This window comes from Rhododendron vialii, chromosome 11a (genome assembly GCF_030253575.1).
Source record: "Rhododendron vialii isolate Sample 1 chromosome 11a, ASM3025357v1".
Classification (NCBI taxonomy): Eukaryota; Viridiplantae; Streptophyta; class Magnoliopsida; order Ericales; family Ericaceae; genus Rhododendron; species Rhododendron vialii.
Genome location: NC_080567.1, coordinates 38,980,105 through 38,998,180, shown reverse-complemented (window position 1 = coordinate 38,998,180; position 18,076 = coordinate 38,980,105). Strand labels below are relative to the sequence as shown.

The following is an 18,076-nucleotide window of genomic DNA, read 5'->3' as shown; positions in this document are numbered from 1 at the left end:
TATTGTCAAGAATGTAGAAGGGGGTTTGTTTGAAAGGGGTAAAATAATGTATACACGCAAGCAAGCAAGGCAATCCAAGTAAAGGATTTACGCGCGATACATTCGGGAGGAGAGGAGGGGAAGTGGATTTCTTTGTTTGTTTGTTTGTTTGTTTTATCTGGGAGGAGGAAGGATAGGAACCCCATCCATAACATAAATATAAATACTCCTATCTCCTATTAATAAGCCCCCCAAATGCCGTATTATTAAAGCCAAATGCCTAGTTAAAAAACGCTGTCGCCTCTCGTTGCCCAACAAGAGGCGTCGCTGCTGGAGATTCTCGCAATCCATATTCATATTCATTTACATTACATACATCTCTCTCTCTCTCTAAAACGCCATCCCCACCACCACAACACTCCTCCATTTCTCTCTCTCTCTCTCTCTCTCTCTCTAAAGATACCATGAAGAAGAAGAAACGAGATACCAATGTTCTCTTAATGGTTGTCCACGGGACGCTCTTTTGCCGCCGCCGCCGCCTCCACCACCACCTCCTCCCCCTCGTCTCCGCCGTCTCCGGTGGCCTCCTCTTTCTCTTCGCCGTCATCTCATTTCTTTTTCCTCCGATCACCAACCACCACCATAACGTGGTATTCTCAGCTCTTTTCTTTTAAAAAAAAAATTCTCTTTCTTGATTTTTATTGAATTGGCTACGACTCACTTTCCTTTGTCTGTACAGTCCAATAACCCCATCGACGGTCGATCTGACGTGGAGGGAGAAACGCTCTCTACTGTACCGGTTAGGGTTTTTCTTATCGTTTCATTCTTAACTGCTCGTTACGATTCGATTGGTCCATTTGGATCGTCCCCTGTTTCGATTCAGCTTATGATTTTTAGATTTTTTTTTAATGTTTAGTCGAGTGGAGGGAGTTTAGCCCGTGACATATGGAGTTCGACGCAATCGAAACTCTTCTATGGTTGCAGTAATTCCAGCAGTAATTTTCTGAGTGAGTCTTCATCTCTGATTTTGTGCCCGAAATGTGTATTGGAGTTTGAGCTGGCTATGGTCAAATACTTTCTCAGATTTTAACCGGGATTCTTCGAAAAGTTTATTTCTTTTGTGTGTTATTGACATAGAGTTATGTCGGAGAGTTGACTTGTTCCTATACATTTTCCCTTGAGCTGTAACAAGAATTCTACGAATCACATCTTGTTAAATTGTCTACTAAAAAAAGATTTTTGAATCACGTCTAATTTAAGTTTCTGTTATTTTATGTTGGATTGATTTATACTGTGTTTCATGTCACAGCAGCTGAAGCGAAAACAAATCCTAATCGATACTTGTTGATTGCAACCAGTGGAGGCTTGAATCAACAACGAACAGGGGTACCTTTCTTTAGCCTCACAAATCTAGACACCCCCCCAACTGACGTGCCTTTCAGTTTAAGCATTTCTTATATTTAGGTTATTTATTCTTTTATGATGTTAGGTCACTTGTTTTCAACTAATGCATATTAGAAAATTGGAAAACTTGTTTGTTTATGGTCATCACCACAGCTTTACTTCTGCCACAAAAATCATTGGATTTCTCATATAACATCATTATTGTTGTTAATTTGAAGAATTGTGCCTGTTGTGGCTGCAGATAACAGATGCGGTTGTCGCGGCGTATATACTCAATGCCACTCTAGTTGTTCCAAAGCTAGACCAAAAATCTTTCTGGAAGGATAACAGGTTGTTATTTAAATTGTTAACTTGTTGATTTATCCTACTGCTGAACTTCACTAGTTTATGTGGTTTGTGCATTTACATGTTCTATGGTTTTCGTGCAGCAACTTTTCTGAAATCTTTGACGTTGATTGGTATATATCGTATCTTTCAAAAGATGTTAAAATCATTAAACAGCTTCCGACAAAGGGAGGGAAGGTTATGAATCCACATAGCATGCGTGTTCCAAGGAAATGCAACCCAAGATGCTATGAAACCCGAGTCTTACCTGTTCTTAATAAAAAACATGTAAGTGTTCATTTCCTTAGAGCATTCCAGCTTCATCTCAAATTAGGAAGTTCATTGGATGTGTGTATCTACTGAACAAAGCTCACTGTTTGGAGCATCTGGTATATATGATTCTATTAGTGAAATAGTGTGAAACTGCCGTCAAATCTTCAAACATGACCTTCAACTTTGCTGTTTCTCTGGTGTTGCATGATCTATTGAGGCCGGTTTTCTTGGTCGATCAAGGTCAAGCGAGCCAATATCTGATTCTGGATTGGAGTTTCGAACCATGTCTTGTTCAAAATAAAATTCCTAAGCAGAGATAATTTGAACAATTCATCTGCAGATGCAGTCAATTAACTAGACAGCCTAATTATATGAGCCATCCAGTGTGGAAGAAATACTTTTATTTCATCCCTTGGAAAGCTGTTCATATAGCTTAGTTATCGGAGCTTGAGTGATTTCCATTTGGTAAAACCTAGGAGGTCTAAACTGAGGGGACCTTCATTCCGATGAACTCTTGCGTCAACACCTCCAGATTTTCTTTCAGCCCCATGTTTATAAGTCAACAAGCACTTGGTTAATTCTTGCTCAGCCATAATGGTTGTTGGCTTGTTAAGATGGTGCTTTTTACCCAAGTACATGATGATATAGGACCACTGTTTGCTTGGAAGAATCGCCCTTTTGGAATGTTTATAAAAAGTTATTGATTTCTTTTGTATTCCGAAATTGACACTTTCGAGGCCATCCTACTTTCTATGATGCAGGCTGTGCAGCTTGGTAAGTTTGATTACAGGCTTGCAAATCGGTTGGACACAGATCTACAGAAGCTGAGATGTAGGGTTAACTACCATGCTCTCAAGTTTACTGACACTATTCAGGAAATGGGTGAAAAATTGGTTGAAAGGTTGAGGATGAAAAGCAAGCGTTTCATTGCACTGCACCTGAGGTAAGATTCAGCTTTTCCTCAATTTTGCTTCTTGTTGACATGCTTACGATGAGTAGTTTGTTGACGAAGAGTTATGAATCACAATATCCGTGAACATGCAATCTGTGCAGTGAGTGCATGTGTAAAATCTGTGCAGTGAGTGCATGTGTAAAGGCCTTCGGACCAGTTTACGTGCATGTGTACGACTTTGCTTTAGGAAACTTTCTTTAATTTGAGCATCTGATCTCTGGCCTATGCAAAACTAGGAGTCGCAGGCTTCACTACTAGCGTCCTCTCAATGCTTTTTCATTCGTCAATGGGATTCCGAAATATCTGTTGATGTGAATAAGTTCTCTGTATGATGGTAGGTTTGAACCTGATATGCTTGCATTCTCCGGGTGCTATTATGGTGGTGGAGAAAAGGAAAGGAGTGAACTAGGAGCAATACGGAAGAGGTGGAAAACTTTGCATGTGAGGTTCCACTTAATCGGTTAAATATTCAAGCAACCTGAACTAGAGATTAAAGCATGTCTAAGCTGTATATTTTATGATGCAGAAAAAGAACCCTGACAAGGAAAGACGGCAAGGAAGATGTCCAATGACTCCCGAGGAAGTTGGTCTAATGCTGAGAGCACTGGGTTTTGGCAAGGATGTCCACATTTATGTGGCATCTGGTGATGTATATAGAGGTGAAGAGACGTTGGCGCCTCTGAAAGCTCTTTTTCCTAACTTTCACTCAAAAGACACTATTGCAAGCAAGGAAGAGTTGGCTCCATTCTCATCTTTTTCATCTCGCATGGCTGCTCTTGACTTCATTGTTTGTGATGAGAGTGATGTTTTTGTCACTAACAATAATGGCAACATGGCTAGAATATTAGCTGGAAGAAGGTATGATATTGCTTATGTCGATCCTTTTTGTGAGAAGTATCAATATAAAGTTGATTTTGAAATGTTTAAATACACTTACTTGCCTGGTCTCTGACTATGCAAACATGTTCTTCAATCTCAGGAGATACTTTGGGCACAAACCAACAATCCGTCCAAATGCTAAGAAGCTTTATCGACTGTTCTTGACCCGAAATAACATGACTTGGGAAGAATTCGCCTCAAGAATTCGAACTAATCAGATTGGATTCATGGGAGAGCCAAATGAGGTAAAGCCAGGCAGGGGTGAGTTCCATGAAAATCCTGCATCCTGCATATGTGAAAATTCCAATGCCAAGGCAAGGAGAGATTTAGGTTACCGAATTCAAGCCACTACCAGCCATGGACTTGTCATGGAAAATAATACAAGGAGTGATACTGGTGGATTGAGTGATGAGCAATCTGCTGAGGAGGAACAGGATTGGTCTGATACAGACGATGCGGAGACTGAAAATGGGCTTCAAGGGAAAACGTTGCCTAACAGAACGGATTCTGATCTGGGACTGGGTCTAGTTAAAGCTGAGCAACCAGAACTGGAAGAAATGTTTTCAGACTGACAGATCAGATTTCCGCTCGATTTTTTCTTCAAACACATTGTGCTCTTTGCTTGCGTCAATGACATTAAGTTTCTAAGGGGATACCTTTGCCTGTATTCAGGCAGAAATGACAATTGTAGATAGTTGAGGGGCACCTTGTGAAGAGATGGAGTTGCAGCAATCACATTTTGGAGAGCGATGGACATGAAGAGGCATTAGGACATTCGCAAAGGGGAGATGTTATGGGAGGGATATAGTATATAGTGTACAGATAGATTTTTGTGTTTCTGATTTGTCTTTTTAACAGACATAAAATTAGACATTCATCAGTTTAAAATATTTTTTTACTGCTAAAATCCAAGGCAGGAATGGGGTTAATAAAGTGATTTGTTCTCCCTTTAGTTTGTGCTATTTCTGTTAGTAATTCGAGCGTTATTCGTTTTGTTGTAAAATTCCTTTGGCGAAATTTTACCTGTCCATTCGTTCCAGGATGCCAAGTCTAGTGACTTCACCTTTCTCTTGCTGCTTGCAGCTGGGGGTTAGACAAAGTGGAGAAAAGGATGGATTATAATAGTAAGATACAGCCTACGAGTTGGGATCATTCGGCCCAATTACTCATGGGCCAAATTGTAGCTCCAGGCACGTCTCTTGATGGACTATGAAGAAAGTTCTTTTGGGCCTGCCTTGATAGCAGATGAACAAAAATGAGTTGGACATAACACGAGCTGTCACAATCCAAAATCTAACCATAAATGAAAATTGCGTGGATGAGGCCTACTACTACGATACTAATAGTAAGATTTTCCATTTGTTGATGTTTATTCCAAGTGTTATCGTATCGGTATAGTACCTAGTGCTGCTGATTGCTAGAATCCTAACAACAATTCCATTTCTTTTCTGTAAGTTTTAAACGATTGCGAATCAAAGAAGAAAAGTTCGCACGCTGATGCAATACGCGTACCATGATCTAATCCAAGAAGTGAAGTGAAGGAATGCTCAAGACCAAAACAAATAAGGGAGATAAGAGTCATGTGGTTTATGGGCCTATGCATACATCAGCCCAGTTTTCATGTAGAGGGAAGGAAGGAAGGAAGGAAAAGGAGGCGATAGGATAGGCATTGGGCAGGGAAGTCTGTCTGTCCTGAGGTGGAGGACTTTCTCTTTGTTTGGATATGATAGTACGCTATATGATCCTCTTCTGAGAAGGACGTGGCACCATTTACATCTCTCTCCTTCTTCTTCTTCAAAAATCTCTTTTGATCCTCTTTTGTCTTCCTCTTCCGTATAATCATACCCAGTCTGTCTATACACTGATACCCGGACACACACGTCATTAGAAGAGGAGAGAGAATTTTGGAGAGAGAGAGAGAGCAATGGCGTGTAGACTACCAACACAGCTGGCGACCACCCCTGGCTCTGTCGATTACCATGCCCATCCACTACTAATCAAAACGCCGTCCCATCTCCCCTGCCGCCACGCTTTATCCCCCATCCGCCTCGGTTTTTCACCTTCACCTTCACCTTCTCCTGCTACTAGCTGCCTATCCCCCTCCCCTCCTCTGTTAACCCCAATTTCCCAACCAAGTTTTTTTCTATTCTTTTTAATGTTTGGCTAAATTATAATACTACTCCTACTTAAACAGTCATATTTTATCAGGGCGGAGAAGATGTTATGTGCAACCACCATTGATAAGATGTGCAGCGGCGGCGGCAGCAAATCTAGCACCGGGGACGCCGGTGAGGGGGACGAGCATATTAGTAGTGGGGGCCACGGGGACACTTGGAAGGCAGATAGTGAGGAGGGCATTGGACGAGGGCTACGACGTCAGGTGTCTCGTCCGCCCTAGACCCTACCCGGCCGACTTCCTCCGTGATTGGGGCGCCACCGTCGTCAACGTATCACTTCTTCTACTACTACTCCCTTCCCTTCCATTTTATTACAACTTGTCTTTGAAATTCTACATCTTTCCATTGCTTATTACGCAGCCCCGGAGACGCACAGTAGAGACATTTTGTAAATCAAAGTGGTCATTGGTCAATAGTGAAAATTGGGCAAGACTACGCAAAAAAAAAAAAAGTGCTTCGGACCATTTTGGCACAATTGCTTTCACTTTGGACTTCTTTGCCAAAATTTGCTCTGCTTGTCTATTCTTGGAAGTGACAATTGGCGCAACCTTTTTTAGTCACGCTTCCAAGTTTTCGTCTTTGTAGTAGCTGATTTTTCTGGGGGTTTTTTTCTGTTCCTGTCGTGGACTTCATTAGCTTAACTTCTTCAATTTATATGAATCTGTTGTCTGCAAAACACTTGGAATTCTAATTAGGCTAGTTGGTTTTGATTCTTTTGGACAAAAATAAACAACTTCGTATTCCCCACAATGGCCGAATGCCCAAAGAGGGTTTCATAACGTCTAACCTGAATCACACACCCAGCAAGGCGTATGTTGGAGTTCTGAATTTGGCTGGATGCTTTTGATTCCATTCATCGTTACGTTCGCAGCATTGGTAGAATTTAAATCTCAACTATATCATCAGAATTGTTGTACCATTTTATGCCTAATGTGCCTTCAATCCAATTTCCCAGGACTCTTTGGTAGGTACAATTTTGGCTTGACAATCGTTTTTGGGTTTGGGATTTTGGATTCTAATCATTATCCGATTTCTCGTCAATTATTACTCTCATTTTTCTCTCTATCTCTATCCAATCATTATCCATATTTCCAATCATTACTATATTTTTCTCTACACTCATTACCTACAAATCCAAATCTAAAATCCCAAAATCAACGGAGTTGTCTATTAGTTAGGCTCGAGTCTTGACCCTCAATTCAAGAGATCTTATTACTGCCAATTGATCTCTAGCAATATCTGGCTCGTTAGCTTTGAATGAAAATGTGCATATAAATATATACTCCCTCCGTCCCAAAATGTTTGTCCGGTCCGCAAAACGGGGTGTTAAAAATAATACAATTTTTGCAAGAAAAATCAAAAGTTTTTTAACTTACTAGATATCAATGAGTATTTTTAATTTGTGAAAAAATTGCATTATTTTTATCACTCCGTTTTGCGGACCGGACAATCATTTTGGGACGGAGGGAGTAACACACATCCGTCAACTCCTCAATGAAAATTCCTTTTATGCAGGCAGACCTAAGCAAACCAGAAACTATCCCGGCAACACTGGTTGGCGTTCATACAGTCATTGACTGTGCTACTGGGCGTCCAGAAGAACCCATTAAAACTGTAAATATCTCTCTCCCGTCCAGTTTTCGATTAATTGATATTCGGGATGTTATTGATCACCTTGCAATAATACTCACAATTGTTTATTACTTTATGCCATTCATGTATCATCCATCTTGTATCTATAGTTTCATTGGTGTACTCAGATAAACATTTAAATCTTTCTTTTGATGGTATTTCACTTATCCACTTATTCAATTTAGGTAGATTGGGAAGGAAAAGTTGCTCTAATACAATGTGCAAAAGCAATGGGAATACAAAAGTTTGTATTCTTTTCCATCCACAACTGTGATAAGCATCCTGAAGTTCCATTGATGGAAATCAAGTACTGCACTGAGAAGTTTATTAAGGACTTGGGCCTAAACCACATCATTATCCGGTTATGTGGCTTCATGCAGGTAACTGTCCCCCAAATCCGAAGTTGAATATTCTTTCTGTGATCATGTTGCTGGAACATTTTTGTTAGCATTTGTTCCTGTTATTGTGGATACTGTTGCCTATTGTCCCAGGGTCTAATTGGGCAGTATGCAGTTCCTATCTTAGAAGAGAAATCTGTATGGGGAACTGATGCTCCTACGCGAATAGCTTACATGGACACTCAGGTAAATACAAATAAAATTCCTGAAACCTCATTACCTTTTCTGAGGGGAAATGTTGTCTAACCTTCTTTCCAGTCTCTTCCAGGATGTAGCTCGATTGACATTTATAGCTTTGCGAAATGAAAAAGTGAATGGGAAGCTTCTCACGTTTGCTGGTCCTCGTGCATGGACTACTCAAGAGGTAAAGAAAATGATAAACTTTGTAGGATCCATTACTTCTTCCTACTATAGTCTTTATGCCTCTCATCTCATCTGGGCTTTCATATTGATCACTTGATCGCTTGAAGCCTTCAAATCTTCCATCCCTTCAAATCCTTCTCAAGCTTCAATTCTAATGCTTCCAGTTCTTTTGCCACAAGTATCGGTAATGTGACAGCATCACATAGTCTTAGTCATAGAGCAAATTTTGCTCCTACAACTACCCTAACTGGAAGAACCGTATCTTTTCTTTCTATTTATGGGTCTTGTTCGTTTTAGGTGATAACTCTGTGCGAAAGGCTAGCAGGACAGGATGCAAACGTTACTACAGTGCCCGTCTCAGTTTTGAGAGTAACTCGTCAAGTTACTCGATTGTTTGAGTGGACGAGTGATGTCGCTGACAGATTGGCATTTTCAGAGGTAAAATTCTTTTTGTTCTCTTTCCCAGAAATATTGGACCTCTTGGTATTATTTTCTGTGGACGAAACTTCTAGAATCCACTGTTCGACGTGCTCTAACAACTTTTGACAAGAATTTCCTCCAGCTTCAAATTTCTCCGTTCAGATCAAATTAGTAGCCCATTTTACCATGAATGGATATAGGATTTGAGTACCTGTTCAAGTATGCAGCCAAACTAGTTCTAGACATTTGGGGCCAAGTCGTTTCCACCATTTTTTGCTTACATCATCATTCAGCAAACGCTCTGGTATAATTTTGTGTTGGCATTTGTCAGGTGCTTTCAAGTGATACCGTTTTCTCGGTCCCTATGAGTGAGACATACGGTCTCCTTGGTGTAGATGCAAAAGATGTCGTGACACTGGAGAAATATTTGCAGGATTACTTCACAAACATATTGAAGAAACTGAAGGACATGAAAGCACAATCGAAGCAGGCTGACATTTACTTCTGAAGAATATACCTCTCCGCCAAGGTGCATGAAGTTGTAGTGTACGCATTGACTTGTTTGATAGTGCTACTATGTTTGTATCACTCCCCTTTGCAAAAAAGAAAAAGAGAGGAATATGCCCATTCATTCATTAAGAAATTTGCTTCCCTTTGGTATATTGTTCATATGTGCGAGAAAAACAACATTAGCGATGGATCGAGAAGGAGGGAAAGTCTGTAGATCCGGAGTATCTGGACTTCTCACACAAATCATGGGCTCTTGGGAATCAAATTCGGCCCATTATCATCCTTGGTACTAAAATTGTGCGTCGTGTGGGCCCAGCCCCATTATATTCATACAAAACTCCTCAAAAAAGAGGAGGAGGAGGAGGAGGATGCCAACTGGTTGATTGTCTATCAATTGTTTGGGCACATTTTTCCTCTTGGAAAATATACTTTGGACACAAATTCGGACATATCAATATCCGAACCGTTGGATGGGTGTCCCAGTGTATCATGTTGGTGCCCCCATATATTGGATGATTTTGAGCACATTGTATCCGGATTTGTATTCACATATGTGTCTGTAGCATTGCTATTTTTTCTTTCAACATAGGTCCGAGACAGTTTAAAATATGAAAGCAGGGGGATGACTTGACTGACAAAAGAAAAAGGTCGAAAGGTCCTCATAATTGGTGAAGATCTGATATGCAATTATTTGAACAAATATATGTGAAATGGAATTCAAATCCAACCGAGAAGTATGAGCCAATTAGGGGTGAGCAAAAAATCCTTCAAATCATGAATGTAGTCCAAATCAATCCAAACCGAAAGGTTTGCTTCAATTTTTTAGTAGTGTGGTTTGGTTATGGTTTAAAAACAATTAGAAATCTCATTACATGGTTTGGTTGTGGACCCATATACACGGTTATGGTTTCAAACCGATCCGAACCGTATCATACAATATATTTATAGTTATATATATATATATATATATATATATATATAATTTAATTATGATTCACCAAATAAATATGAGAGCCCTTTGTCAATTACTTTCCTAATTTATTGATTCTATTAAATCAACAGCAATATTTAGTTTTCCTTCTTTGCCTAAGTTAATTTAGACTAAAATACTTCAATATATCAAATCCATTCCTAATTTCCTATGAATATTAATTCATTATACGCAAAAAAACACGTGGGATTACCAGATCAGTCAACTTCTACGGCCCAAATCCTAAATTTCTCTAAATTTCTAAATTCTTAAATTTTCCATAAGTTTTCTTTTCATTTATCTTCGTAATTTTAAGTACTTTAAATATTTTTGAAGATGATGGCTTTTCAAAGCAAACCGTAGTTTAAAATCGAAACCAAACTGTATTTTAATGGTTTGGATTGGTTTGGTTCTATATCTTTTGTGGGTTAGTTTGATTTTCTAAATTCAAAATCCGTAGGTATTGGTTTAATTCTTGGTTTACTATCAAACTAAATCAATCTGGACCATGCTCACCCTAGAGCCAACCTTTAAATATTGTATTTAGGCATCACCAATATCTATGAGTCAACCATATGATTAGTACTATCACATAAAACACTAATATATTTATCTTTTTTGGCTAAAGTTTTCATCCTCGATAATATGTTGTGGAGTAATGACAATATGACATCGTACTGTCAACATATTTTTAATTCTATACCTCTCACATGCAACCTTCTTTTTCTTTTATTTTGGTTAAACCGGCATAGATGACCGGGGAAAAAATTAAATTAGAACATAGTCCTATTAATACAGTTTGGAGTTGATTGAATTACATAAAAACTACGTATTATCACTACTACTGTTACTAGCTTTGGCAATAGTATCTGCACTTCGATCGGTTGGCCTCTCGGTAAACATGATAAATCTTCGCTTTAATTCGGTCTAGCAACACCCTACAATCAGATAAAATGTTACTCAACCAAAATCATAGAGTCCATTTCCACGTAAATTTCCTGTAAATTACGATCCAAAGCAAGTTGTAAACCATCCCGGAGAGCCCAACATTCCACTGCGGTGCTGGAACATGCAACAATACCCTAACTATCACTTATGATCTACGTACTTTCTTTTCATTAACACTACGACAACTTCTCTTTTAAATAATTCCCAGGAGAGGTACCCGTAACGAGACATGAAAAACAGCTACACACATTACTGTAATTCACATTGCGTTATACGAAACTTGTAACCCCTAAACAACCAAATACTTCTTCATTTCAAATTACGTATAGTGGAATACAAAAATGGCAAAAGGCAACACTACCAAAACATACTCTGTGCTTTCAGAAGAACAAGTACAGATACGAGTGGTGTGGATATACATGACTTTTGCATATAAAATACTCAAATCATAAGCACAACTTCTAAAAGTAGATTAATATAACGTTATATGTTAAGGGGTGACGGATTTAAGAAGGGAATGACTCAAAATAAGAATAAAAAAAATGGATATTTTTGTCACATATATAACATTATATGTTGGTGTTGTGGTCATGGTGGTGGTTGGGAAAAAAAAGAAAAGAGAAATTTTTATCACACATATAACGTTATATGTTGGCGTCGTGGTGGTGGTGGTTACGTGATTTTTGTCATTAGAATTATTAGTAGACTAGAGGGGTTAAGAACTTTATAAGTGGACTAGTGAAGTTAGAAACATGTTATAGTGGACCTCCTAAAAATTCTCTCATAATTTATCTAATGGTCGAGGCCTGAGGGACCTATCCTAACACTAAGGCTGCAAACAAGCCAAGTAGCTTGCAAGCATAGGCTTGGGTCGGAATGCTTAGTAATCGAGCCGAAATTGAGTTCGAGTTTGAGGCTCGACCAAACCGAATTCGAACCCTACAAAACTCAACTCGGCTCGTTTGTAGTCCTACGTACCTACAAGTCAGAAGCACAAGCTGCATATAGGCTTCCAAGAGCCGCCCGTCCCCAGCATTATCACTGTGCTCTCCACTATATATAACTTTCTCATATTCCCATAAAAGGGGACTCTAGTGGAGTATGATTTAAAGCAAAGAAAGATCCTTACCCCGCGGGTTTGCACATAGAATTTTACAACTTTTGGGCTATAAAGATTGGCAAATAGGACAGCTTTGGATATTCTCATTGATGCCCCTTCCTTTTTTTTGACGAGTGAATGTGCATGCACGTTTATTTGGTTTCTTGTTGCTTTATCGTTCAACCTAGCTTATTTACTTGTAGGGATTTGAATTTTGACTATGGAAAGTTGGGAACCGTGATAAATGCCAAAGGTCCTGATTTTGACCTCCATTTTTATATTTTAGTAGGATCGAGTTCATGACTCATGAGTTTCATTTCGTGAAAAGTGTTAGGACCTATGTTACCAAAAACGCGGATCCTACTTGTCAGAGGAACGGGAATGGGTATGTAATATGCTACATGTCTAAAGTATGGAATGCAAGGGTAGCTTCTTAACAACAACAATAACAGAACCCATATAGTTTCCAATCATTGGGGGCATGGAAGGAGGAGGATTGGAGACAGACCTAATCTTTTGGCAATATGCACAAAGTGACTACTCTCAAAATTTCACTGAAACAGTGGCCCCCCTATACCTATTTTGCTGCAGAACCATACTTCCAAATCAAAACCAAATAGCATCAAAAAAGGCAAGTCTAGAGACCCAATTAAATTTTTGTGCATATTACTATACTTTCTTCATTGATAGTCCAGAGTATCGGTATGCACACAGATACAAGTGTAGCTTCTACAGTATAAATAACAAAATCCACACTTACCCTTCCAAGGGATAAACATCTAGTAAAATTAAGTACTTATTTTTCAAATTATTCAAGCAAAATACAATTCTAGAAACATAATGACCGAATTTTTACATTTTCTCTCACCAAATTTCTTAATTTCATTCTCTTTAGACTTTTAAATTAATCAATAAAAATTTAAATTTTTGAGAAAAATTTGGGTGAAAAATTTGGAATAGAAAAGAACCATGTTTATGGAATGTTTCGTTCCGAGACGTAATTTGTTGGGGGTAGCAGCGTTCTCTCATAACATAAGTTAAAGACAAATTGACTCAGGAGTGAATCGAGTGATTAATTTAATGTTGTTGGGTTAGGTTTCACTTAAGTTCACGAATTCCACAATGAGTGGTTAATATTAGAAAACAATTGGTAACCGGAGGGTGCATCGATCCATGTTTAATTACATAGGGATAGGGTCCATGTTTAATATTGGAACAACAACGGAGTACTATATAGGGTACTCCAGCACAGCAGAAAGGCAGAGGCAGTCCCTCAAAGTGGCCCCCTGGGCCCATACCTAACATGCATTCCTTCTTTCTAGGAAAGGCAGGCAACAAGTCGATCTGCAATAGTACATGGCCGGGCAATTTGCTCCCAAACCCAAACCCAAGCTGAATACTAGTAGGTAGGAGTAGACTGTGTTCCAGAAATACAATAAGAACTTATTTTTTGTATAATAAAAAGGCTTGTTTTGAAAAATAAGAAAGCTGGTACTTATTTTGGAAGAATTTATATACGTACCGACCTGCCGGGGAGGGAAATCGTACCGGCAGCCGCACCGGGCCGTCTTCGGCCACCGGACTGCCGATCCGAGCCGTCCAAAAATTCTATAAAAAAAAAAATGAGGGGGCGTAAGTGGGAATCTAAGGCATCCGAGGTGTGTAGGGTGCTTGATCCGAGCACCCCTTTTCCGTGTAGGGTGCTTGATCATATATACACGGAAAAAGGGGTGCTCGAATCAAGCACCCTACACACCTCGGATGCCGTTGATTCCCGCGATCGGCCCCTTGGTTTTTTTTTTTTTAAATATTTGGACGGCTCGGATCGGCCGTCCGGTGGCCGGAGATGGCCCGGCGTGGCCTCCGGTACGATTTCCCTCCGCCGGTGCCCATTATCATAGCAACAGTCTTATTTTTTGTATAAGGCAACTTCAAGCTCAAAAATCACGTGTTTACACAAATAATTTTCCTATTACTATGGATCTTGTTTGATAGATCTCATTGAGATCTTTAATACGGTGCAAAAAAATTAAATTATTTTTTCATTTACATTATTTTTGAGTTTGAAAATGTGAAAAGAACTTTTTATTTGAATTTTGTAGAATAACCCTTCTTATTTTTTTAATGAGAAGCGGCAAAATAAATACCTATTTTTTAAGAAAATTTCCGGAACGGAGTCTCAATAGTATGATCTCAGGGCCGGCCCCTGAGGGGTTCCTTGTGAATTGATTCAGAGGCAGTGAGAAAGTGAATGGGTAGTGGGTACTGCTAAACTCCAGTTCCCACTTTGTAGTACTAATTACTTTTACCATCGATCTTAACAGAAGTCAGTCATACAGCAGGACATAGTAGTACTAGTATATTGCATTGCATTGCATGATCGATCGAGTACTATTTGTTTGTTTAGGTACCCAGCTAGCAGTCACATGTCCGCACAACACAACTGCAATAATACTAGCTAGTTAGGTGTCCATTTGACTACCAAGGAAAGGAGGACCCAGCTAGCTAGCCAGCCTACCTGCATGCATGCATGGTACTAGCTAGCTAGCTAGTACTACACCATGCATATTCTCTAAATCTATATGTATTGTTGATAATTATGCAGAAATTAAAAAGCTCTCCTGACCTGCTCACTAATTAATTACAACAATATTTTGATAAATGTACTTATAGTATATACGTATATACTTCTGTACTTGTACCACAAAAACCTTTTTGATAATTAAACAATATTCCAGTATCTCTGGCCGGGTTGAACTACTTGAAAAGAACATGCACCTACTTATATAAATTGTGATTCTTAATTCTTAAGTGTACGTTGAGCATCGAGTAATTTTCATGACCGACCAGTACAATTATTGTTTTTGTAAAGTCTTTGTCATGTGAAAATGAAGTTAGATGAATTTGGATCGAGTTGCCATCACGGTACCTTTCTTTCTCATTCTCATTTACTCCGTCTTTCAGAAAAATTAGAATCAATGAGTTATATATGGAGTACTGCAATTCAGGGGCCACCATCATCTGTGTTTTTATGTTTTGTTAATTTGTCTTTTAGGGGCCGAGGCATCTCTTTTTGTATTGCACATGTTATATATAGGAGTATCTTTCTAGTTTCACAAAATATGGAGCGAAGGGGCACATTTTCAACTCATTAATAAGTTTTGGAAAAAAAAAAATGGGGTAAAAGATTTTCAACTCTCTGTTTAGAGTCTTCATTTTTCACCTCTACTCAATCTTTTAGCGGCTTGTTTGGTATAATATATATTATAAATACTCCGAAGGTTAGTAATAAAATCTATAAAGTGATTGAATGAAGGAGGAGTCCCCTAGGGGCTCTGACTGAGTAAACTCCTTTTATAGCGTCCGGTGATTGAGTATTGAGGGGCAGGGGCCACCGAAATACGAAGTCTCGATTTATTAAAGTGAATAAGCTTTGAGCCCGGACTACCAAAAAGGTAGGACTCATTTAGAAGCCGGATATAAATATCTAGGTGGTGAATCTCCTTTATTTATTTGCATCTCAACTGCCGGATAAGTTTTGGTGCTCAGATATGTATATTCCCTTCGAAGAGGATTAATTTTGGACACCTGGAGGACGGGTGCAAATCTTATCCGACTTCAATTTTTATAATTAAAAAAAAAAAGCCCTCTGGCCCCACCACTTTTTGTCCTTAACCTTGCATCAATGGGCAAAATCGGAATTGTAAATTATTCACCCCCTCATATTCTCCTAAAAAAAAACCAAATAACTTTTAAACTCACTTCCAAAATAATTTCCCTTCAAGTATATCCTCCTCTTGCTATTTCTAGCTTTGGCAAGGGATTAAATAAATCAACTAGTTATGCCGGAGTGCAGTAACGTACGTGTAACATTTTTGGTCCCTCCAGTGGCGGGTGATGAATGACTGGATCGGTTTTGTTTAGTAGTGGTTTAAAGGAGGTGAACAGTGAACACTTATCTTGCAGTGATTGGGAGACTCAAGAGTCATAAGTAGTAATACTTCTGCACTTTTGCTTTGTATCATGCACCTGTAAAAGGTGCATGTATTTAAGGAAGAGAATATCCTTTTAACGGATCTAGCTTCCGTGAATAGTTACGGAGTATTTACGGAGGTGAATCACGCGCGTTTTCTTTCGTTAAAAGTTTTATGTTAATTCGGACCATCTAAAATCGAAATGGACGGCCGAGATTACACGGCTCCGTGAATAAAGGAATCACGGTCGCTCTGTGATAAGTCAATCTCTTTAAGGAAGAGAACTCTCAACTTATTTCCTTTTTTATAGGCTATATTACGGTGAAAATACAGTAATTTTTTTTTTCCCCACGGCAATATACATCAGCGAGGGTTAGTGGGGGTGTTAGAGCATCCGCAATGGGAATAATCAAAATCGATAATCAAAATGTGCTACGTCTGCATTTGATTATCCATTTAGTTCATAATCAAACTTAACAAACTTTATCTCCACATTGGTTATTTTTGCATTCCTATAAAAAAAAAACCCCACAATATGCAATGCACCTATGTCCAATTGCAAACGAGTTCCAATCACGCACCCGACCACACCAAAAACGTGGGGTGTTTTTTAATTTTTTAGTTTTGAATTTGGTTATTGAGTTTTGGTTATTGGTAAAAGTTGTTAAGTTTGGTTATGGAATGGGTAGAATTTGGTTATTTGCTAAAAGACTTGTAACTTTGCTTATTACAATGTGAGGTGTTTTTTTAGTATTGTTGTTAAATTTGCTTATCCATACAAATTTGCTTATTACAATGGGGATGCTCTTAGAGTTAGCACAGGAAGACCAGAAACTATCCATAGCCCTGATCCCCTATCCATAGCCCTGATCCCCTAAAGGGGGCCTGCTCTCAGTGGGGCTCGAGCCCAAGACCTTCTACAAAGGGAAAGCAATGACTGACCAACTACACAAAGTAGTGGTTGTCAAAAAAAATACAGTAAATTTACAATAGTTAAAACTATAGATCCCATTTGGTTAAAACTATGGATATCTCAATTGTCAAGGTATCATGTTCGAGCTTCTTAGAGTAAAATAAAACGTTAATAGCTATTGTAAATGTTAGATCGATATACATTCTTAAGAAGATGAAATTATATACTAGTTGATGCATGGTTTGGATAATATTTCTTTTGTTTTGAAAAAGACCAAGGTCTCGATCACTGGAATTTAACTTGAACACAAGTCCAGATCGAGACTCTAGCTTCGTTTGTAATAGCAAAAACTGCTACAGCTCACTTGTTTGGCTTAGCAACAAAAGCCATTTAGCAAGTCCAAGGAATTTTCCCTACAACAACAACCATATATGCAAGTATATATTTCTATTAATCCAACTTATTAGACGTTAACATTCTCTTAAAGAATAAAACATGAAAGGGCAAAAACAGTCATTCAAACAACTGGGATCCATGCAACCAGCAGTTACAGGATTTCAGTTTTCTTTCTTTTTTTTTTTGCAATAGTGCTAGCGATACTTTCAATTACCTTTTGTAGAGTCATATTCGGTTGATTCTATTGTAAACTGTTTAATTATATATGCATTTCTTGCTCTTCCAAAAAAAATAAAAATAACCGAGATATATATTTTTTTTTAAGTCAATTCAAATAAGCAACTTTTTTGCCCGGTCTTTTCTAACCAGTAAACGCCCAAAGCAAAGTAAAATTTTTTAGAGTTAATTTCAATTTTATTCCCTAAACTATCCAAAGTTTTTCTACTTCGTCCCTAAATTATGAAA

General features: G+C 38.6%; 2 protein-coding genes and 1 non-coding gene across 7 annotated transcripts; 2 read left to right on the top strand and 1 right to left on the bottom strand.

The window, feature by feature from the left end:
- The first annotated feature begins 234 nt into the window (after nt 1-234).
- On the top strand, nt 235-4,763 carry LOC131307328 (O-fucosyltransferase 6-like). Of its 5 annotated transcripts, none has more exons than XM_058333780.1 (10): nt 235-626; nt 719-778; nt 896-986; nt 1,289-1,365; nt 1,625-1,713; nt 1,812-1,995; nt 2,742-2,923; nt 3,271-3,373; nt 3,459-3,790; nt 3,912-4,763. In XM_058333780.1, the coding sequence occupies exons 1-10, from the start codon at nt 444-446 to the stop codon at nt 4,381-4,383; spliced, it is 1,773 nt and encodes a 590-aa protein (XP_058189763.1). In that variant the 5' UTR covers nt 235-443; the 3' UTR covers nt 4,384-4,763. The 5 variants fall into 5 exon arrangements, with proteins under 5 accessions (XP_058189763.1, XP_058189766.1, XP_058189765.1 ...); XM_058333783.1 differs by having other exon boundaries at nt 264-629; nt 896-974; nt 1,292-1,365; XM_058333782.1 differs by having other exon boundaries at nt 264-629; nt 896-974.
- A 790-nt stretch (nt 4,764-5,553) lies between these two features.
- LOC131307329 (protein HIGH CHLOROPHYLL FLUORESCENCE PHENOTYPE 244, chloroplastic) lies at nt 5,554-9,461 on the top strand. Its single transcript, XM_058333784.1, has 8 exons — nt 5,554-5,862; nt 6,020-6,258; nt 7,504-7,602; nt 7,806-8,000; nt 8,112-8,204; nt 8,287-8,382; nt 8,679-8,819; nt 9,133-9,461. The coding sequence occupies exons 1-8, from the start codon at nt 5,736-5,738 to the stop codon at nt 9,307-9,309; spliced, it is 1,167 nt and encodes a 388-aa protein (XP_058189767.1). The 5' UTR covers nt 5,554-5,735; the 3' UTR covers nt 9,310-9,461.
- A 3,445-nt stretch (nt 9,462-12,906) lies between these two features.
- LOC131309085 (small nucleolar RNA snoR100) lies at nt 12,907-13,014 on the bottom strand. The gene has a single exon (XR_009194755.1). It is a non-coding gene; the product is annotated as a small nucleolar RNA snoR100 (small nucleolar RNA).
- Nucleotides 13,015-18,076: the final 5,062 nt, after the last annotated feature.